This window comes from Dendrobium catenatum, unplaced genomic scaffold, assembly GCF_001605985.2.
Source record: "Dendrobium catenatum unplaced genomic scaffold, ASM160598v2 fragScaff_scaffold_621, whole genome shotgun sequence".
Classification (NCBI taxonomy): Eukaryota; Viridiplantae; Streptophyta; class Magnoliopsida; order Asparagales; family Orchidaceae; genus Dendrobium; species Dendrobium catenatum.
The window spans coordinates 31,890,118-31,897,525 of record NW_021319083.1 but is presented as its reverse complement, the minus strand read 5'-3'; the positions used below and the strand labels follow the sequence as shown (position 1 = coordinate 31,897,525).

Below are 7,408 nucleotides of genomic sequence, written 5' to 3'. Positions count from 1 at the left end.
ATCACTGACTTATCATCACCGGACGTCCAATTGGTCGCTGACACTGCCACCGGACCTCAACCAGCATTTTTCCATTTGACTTCTGCACAGCCATCGCTGTCAAAGCTCTCTCATGTCGTCACCATCAGGTTTCTACTTTGACCACCATTACTCAACTATGGTCCCTAAAATGTCATTCACCCGACTATGGGCCCTAGTCTCTATTGCTTGACAAGAATTGGTTCAACCATATTTGCCAAACTACGGTCCCTATAACCTCTATCGCTCGTAAACTATGGTCATTGGATTACCATCGCCTAACTACGATCCCTTCTACCACCATATACCTACTATGATCCATTTGACCTAAGTCGCTCGATAATAGTCCCTCCGACATCTATCACCAAATTATGATCCCTCTAACTTTTATCACTCGATAATGCTCCCTCTGACCTCTATCTCCTGACACTAGTCCCTCTGACCACTATCATCAATATTACAGTATCTCCGACCACAATAGCCCGCTAATTATGATTCTTCTAACATTTTTCACATGCCGACCAGGGTCCCTCAAATCTCCATTGCATGACACTGGCCCCTTCAACCTTTATTTCCAAACTACTATCCATTCAACCTCCATATCCACTACAGGAAAACACGGGATTACCGGCGGATAAAATCCGCCGATAATATATGGTTCGTTTAACCTTCATCACCTGCTAAAAATGGCCCCTCCGACCTCCTTCACTTGAAAGGAGTCCCTCAAATCTTTGTCACTCGACTAAGGTTCGTCCCACCTTTGTCGCCCAACTACGGTCCTTCCCACTTTCGTCGATGTTCGACTACAGTCCTTTTGGCCTCTACTAATCACTGATTATGGTCACTCTGACCTCAGTCACCCTACTATGATCCTTGACCTTTGTCACCCTACCACGGTCTTACGGCACCTGTCCTGTGCCCCTCCTCCCTCTGCCTGTGATTACATGTCATATTTATATTATATTAATTTTATCAATCTTTTTTTCATGCATGAAATGCAACATGAAATACTTAAATTATATAATATAGGAAAATTTATGTATTACTCAATAACTTTAAAAAATAACAAATTTTATTTTACCTAGTGAATTCAATATTATTACAATCAAAATATCTATAAAATCTATATCTATTGTATATAAAAAGTTACATGAAAAAATGTGATAAATAAGAAAATACACTTTTAACGATTTAGGAGATATTAAATTCATCAAATTCAAAACCATTGAAAATCAGAGAGGGATTCATGTTACTTACAACGATTAGAAGACTTTTCATAACTAAAGCAACAAACAAAAGATGACTAAATCCAGCTTTCTCTCTTTCTTCTCTCTCTCTTCTTCCTTTGATCACTTTTTCTAACATCTTCCATGACAAGCCAAGCAAAAATGGAGAGGGGGGAAGCAGCTGTGGCTTTAGTGCTTAGGATTTTAGAATTAGATATATATAAAATATTGTTAGTGGCCTTTCAATACAGTGCTCCAACCAAGCGCTGCAACTCTTGAATCTAGAATTATTGTAGAACACAACCTCTTATATTGTGGCGGTGATTTCTAATGTTGTTGTGCTCTCAAGCCTAGCGCCACAGCGCTACCAAGCACAGCATCAAAGCTCTCCAGTTCAAATAGAAATTTAAATTTTTATTTTAAAATATTTTTTAAATTATTATATTATTATATAATTAAATATTCATGATAACAGAGTAAGAGAGTTTACAAATAATTAGGAAGGAAAAAAAAAACTTTGGCCTAAGCTTCACGTACAGCAATAAAGAAAACCGTAACTCATTCAAGGGAGAGCAAGAGGCAAAATAATTATTGCTGAACCCTAGCTATTATGATGGACCACTAGAGTGGTTATCCAAGAGATGAGCATATGACTTGAAGATAGTTAAGTGGCTCTTTATAGGTAGAGATTGGTACAGTCCAAACATAAAACAAAATGCTTTGAAAAAAATTCTCAATAAATTTCTCGAAAGCTTTTTCAAAGACTTGCGAATAAAATATAATGAAGTTGTGGTCATGCCTCGTAAGAATAATATACTAAGAGCATCATGTATTATCATACATATCTTATACTTTTATAAGCCAACAAAGCTTATACAAGTGGTGTAGCTATCACAGTACTATCCATGAAATATCAAAACATCAATTCCCCTAAAAAAATATCAAAACATTAAGCACGTATTTGGCATCTTACCGAACGTAATAAAATTTCAATCTCTCTCTCTCTCTCTCTCTCTCTCTCTCTCTCTCTCTCTCTCTCTCATCTCTCACCCTCTCTCTCTCTCACCCTCTCCTCTATCTCTCACTCTATCCCTCTCTATCCCCACCCTACTCTCTTCACTCTCTCTCCCCCTCTCTCTATCATACCCTCTCGCACTCTTCCTCTCTCTCTCTCTCACTCAATTCATCTCTCTCTCTCTCTCTCTCTCTCTCTCTCTCTCTCTCTCTCTCTCTCTTTCTCTTCTTCGGTCAAAAACTATTTATTTATCTAATAACTACCCATGGTTTTCATTCAAGAACAAGTTTCAAACAATCGCGGGACCAGAAATCCATTTAAAGAACTTGAGTTTCGAAGTCCCAAAAAAAGTACTTGAGTTTTATAATTCAACTCTTCATGTAACCCTAAGTATAGCTCTTTGCTTCTCCTTTTTAAAGCTCTGTTTCCAAAAAAAAAAAAAGGTTTCATCACATTTACCTTTACAGTTGATTTCAGCATTAAAAAAAGCTTTGTTGAAGCACCTCATAGTATTATTCTCTTGCAGTGTTCATCATTTTCAATGTTGTCCAAAATTTTCATCAATAATTCTTCATATATTGATCAGATTATGGTTTTTAAATAAGTTTTCTCAGTTGACCCACAATCAAAAGAATCAAGCTAACAAAAAGTCTCATTTATAGTAAGGCGTAAAATTTCAAACTATGGGATATTTTTTCTCATATTTGAGAGAAATACTTGAAATTGACTTATGGGATTCAAGATTTGTTGCTGTAGTAAGTAATCTACTAATTCTGCAAACCACAGAATTGGGCTCCTTCAAGCTTTCCAGCTGTAGCAGACAAGCATGAAATATTTCACGCGCAAAAAATGTTGCGTATCAAAATACCATTATACAAAGTTAAGGCTTTGTTTGGAACAGCGTTAAGCCCCTACTGTTTCAATAAGCAGTAAGTAAGAAAACTGTCTTAGATGAAGCCTAAATCTAAAGCTTTTTAACATAAGAGAAAAATACAATGTTTTAAAAACCGGACCCGATTGGCCGATTTGTTCGGTTCAACTGTGAACCCCTCTTATGGTCGGTCCGTTTCATCCTTAAAAATGATTTTTGCATCGAACTTGCCAAAACCGCATGTTCAACTGGCAAACTGTTGAATTGGTCACGGTTCTCTTAAACCAGCCGGTTCAATTTTGGAATTATTTGAATAATTAAATAAATTATATTAAAAATATTAAGAAATATTTATAATTTAATTTTAAATTTGAAATGATTATGGTTTCTTCGGTTCCTACTAGTAAGAATCGCTCTTTTAAGGATGAGGTCTCGGGGGGGGGTTCTTTCTCTTCAGCTAATTGTGTTCCTTTTGTTAGATCTTCATTTAAGGGTTGTACTGCTCTGTTTTTAGAGGATTCTGTGGTGTCTCAGTTAGCTGAGCCCTTTGCTTTTACTCTGGTCGAAAAATTTGTTCTTCGTCGACCTAATTTAGACGTTATCCGTAAGTTTTTTCTTTCGCTTAAGTTGTCTGGTTCCTTCAATGTGGGGCTTTTGGATCCTTGTCATATAGCTATACAACTCACGAATGACTTGGATTATAGTCGTATTTTTTCTCGGCGGTCGTACTATGTGCAGGGTTGTCAAATGAGGTTGCTCAAATGGTCACCGGATTTTGATGTGAGGGAGGAATCTCCTGTTGCCCCGGTGTGGATTGCTTTCCCTAACCTGCGCTTACATTTTTTTAATTCTCACATTCTTTTTGGTCTTGCTGCTGTGTTTGGTAGACCCTTGCAAACAGATCAAGCTACTGCTTCTTTATCGAGACCTTCTGTGGCGAGGGTTCTGGTGGAACTTGATGTGTCCAAAAAACATCCTCAGGAAGTTTGGTTGGGTTCGGAATTGAAGGGATATTTCCAAAAAGTGGAATTCGAAAATCTCCCATCATTTTGCTCCCATTGTAGGATGCATGGGCATGGTATTACTGAATGTTTTTGGTTGGACCCTAATCTTCGTAAGGATAAAGGTATTTCTTCCTCTAATGGTGCCCAAGAGGGTGGGGATAAATCGTTGAAAGAATCCTTAAACATTGGTGAGGTGCCTGTTCCTGGTTATGCTCCTTTGGAACCGTTAATTCATAATGGTGATGACCCTAGGGAGGAGCCTGCTCATCCTAATGAGTTGGTCGATCTTACTGTTGAGGCTAAATAGGACTGTAATCCTTCTCTTACTAATGATTTGGATTTGGTTATAACCTCTAATGTACCTATTTTGCCTGTTAACGATGCTAATATTATGGTTTCTAATGTTCCTATTTTATCTTCTAATATCGATCCTATTTTGCATGTTAATGATGCTAATTCTTCTCATTTGCTTATTCATGATGTTTTACTTACTAACAAGTCTCTTTCTCCCTTAGATGAAGCTAATTGGCAAGATGCTATAACTGTTCATAGTTCAGATAATCTGGAAGTCATGCTTGATCTTGGAGATATTGATTCTTCCAAGGCTTTAAAGCCTACGGTTGTAACTGAAGTTTCATCTTTAGTTGTTTCCAAACCTCCTTTGGGGGGTTGTTCTAATAATTTTTCAACTATTGAGGATGGTATGCTCTTCTTAGAAAGTGATTTGGCCAAACTTGTGGGGCCGGTTGACTCTAATTTTTATGCTAAGTCCTTTTTAGTTGATCATTATCATTGTGATGCGTATACTGACACGGAGGAGGACATTATGGCAAAATGTTATGCTAGAACTGATAATGACTTGAGTTTTTCTAAGGGCTGTGGGAAGAGGGGCCGGAAGCCCAAAAATGTTGTTTTATCGCCTAGAAATGCCTGTTCTCATACTTCTCATTAATCTTGTTTTTTTATGTTTAACGCAATTATTTGGAATGTTCGGAGTATTGGTTTCCCTTCTTCTAGAATTAGAGTTAAAAACTTATGTCGTTTGCATAACATTTCTATCCTCATTTTACTTGAACCTCTTATTTCTGTTGACAAATTGTGTGATACTGCTAAGTTCTTGGGATTCAAGTCTTCTTTTGCTAACATTTCCAACAAAATTTGGTTCTTTTGGAAGGATTTCGTTAGAATTGATATCATTGGGAACTTTCGCAAAGTTCTTCATTGTAATATTGAAAGTTCTAATTTTCAATGCTACTCGTCTTTTGTTTATGCCGCCTCTTCTCGCTTTACTAGAAGAATCCTCTGGGAGCGTATTTGCCATTTTCATAATGTTTGTAGTCTTTCATGGATTGTTGGTGGGGTTTTCAATACTATCTCTTGTCCTTCTAAATGCTTGGGGGGCTCTCTTCCCATTTATTAGTCCATGGAAGATTTCAATGATATGATTTCAAATGGTAATCTTATTGATATTGGTTTTACTGGCAACAATTTTACTTGGCATCGTGGTCATTTGTGGCAAAGATTGGACAGAGTGTTGTTTAATGATGATTGGCTTAATGTTTTTCATTTGACTAAAGTTGAACATCTTAGTCGTACTCTTTCTGACCATTCCCCTATTCTTATTAATATTAAGAATGATTGTACTGCCCCTATTTCTCACTTTAGGTTTCAGAACATGTGGCTGCTGCACCCCACTTTTCTTGATGTTGTGAAGGTTAATTGGGAGGCCCCTGTTTTCCCTGATGACACTATTTCGGGTATGCATAGATTGTGGCTTAAGCTCAAAAGGCTTAAAATTGTGTTGAAGTGCTGGAATCATAATGTCTTTAAAAATTTGTTTGCCAACATCTCTTCAGTTGAATCTAAAGTTAATTCTCTTGATAGCTTGTTTCAATCCGATCCTACTGAGGTTAATTTTGCTTTGCTTAATGAGGCTAAGGTGGATCTTTGTATGTTTCAAGATCAAGAGGAGTTTTGGAAACAGAAAGCGGCTGTTAAGCATTTGGTTGATGGGGATAGAAACACTAAATATTTTCATGCTTTGGTTAAGAAGAGGAGGTCTTCTAATTTCATTCATAAAATTGCTAAAGAGGATGGGACTATGTCTGAGGATTATGGGGAGATTTTTTCCCTTGCTGTTAATTTTTTTCAAAGTCATCTTAACAAAACCTTTACTCCCATTAGTTCTCCTAACCCTGCTTTTATTCCTCATTTGGTTTCTAGTGAGGACAATGCTTTGTTATCTATTCCTCCTTCCTTTGAGGAGCTTAAAGTTGTCTTATTTGGCATAGATTCTAATTTTGTGGCGGGTCCCGATGGTTACACCTCTAATTTTTTTCGGAAAACTTGGCATATTATTTCTGGGGATTAGCTTAATGATGTTAGTGACTTCTTTAAGGGTTCTGTTATTCCTAAATTCTTTTCTTCCACTTTTGTTGTGCTGCTTCCTAAGAATAATTCTATTAATACTTGGAATGATTTTAGACCCATTAGCTTGTGTACTGTCTTTTATAAAGTGCTTTCTAAAATTCTTATGAATCGTTTAACTGTTCTGTTGCCTAAGCTCATTTCACCGTACCAGATGGGTTTTGTTAAAGGTAAAGCTATCTCTGATAATATCCTGTTGGCACAAGAATTTTGCAATGATGATGTTAAGTGTCGTGGTGGCAACATGATCATGAAACTTGATATTTTGAAGGCTTATGATAATATTAATTAGAATTTTATTTATAAGATTTTGAGTCTTTTTGGTTTTGATGTTGCTTTCATCAATCTCATTAAAGCTTGCATTGAATCTCCTTACTTTTTTATTCTTGTTAATAGTAAGAGTAATGGTTTTTTTAAGTCGTCTCATGGGTTGCGTCAGGGGGATCCTCTTTCCCCTGCCCTCTTCATCCTTGCCGCTAATTACCTGTCCAGGGGTTTGGAGGACACCTTTAAAAATTGTTCTAACCTTTATTTTTATACTTTAGGTGGTATAAATATTTCCCATCTTTGTTTTGCGGATGATTTTATTGTCTTTTCTAATGCTAGCAGTAATATGGTTGGTAAAATTATAAGGTTGTTCGATCATTTTGAATATGTCAGTGGTTTGTCCTTTAACAAATCTAAGAGCTGCTTTATTATTGGTAAGAAAGTATCTGCGGCTAGGGCCGTGGAGATTCAGAACATTACTGGTTTTACTCAAGGTTCTTTACCTCTGAAGTATTTGGGTATTCCTTTATTTAAGGGTAGGAAGAGGTCTTTTTTATTCGATGATTTAATTTCTGTTGTT

General features: G+C 36.7%; 1 protein-coding gene across 1 annotated transcript; it reads left to right on the top strand.

Moving 5' to 3' along the window:
• The first annotated feature begins 5,557 nt into the window (after window positions 1-5,557).
• Window positions 5,558-6,505, top strand: LOC110109244. The gene has a single exon (XM_020840214.2). The coding sequence runs from the start codon at window positions 5,558-5,560 to the stop codon at window positions 6,503-6,505; it is 948 nt and encodes a 315-aa protein (XP_020695873.2).
• Window positions 6,506-7,408: the final 903 nt, after the last annotated feature.

Bases quoted from the DNA above. Each gene is read 5' to 3' on its own strand.
- LOC110109244 (XM_020840214.2), top strand. From the start codon at position 5,558: ATGGAAGATTTCAATGATATGATTTCAAATGGTAATCTTATTGATATT.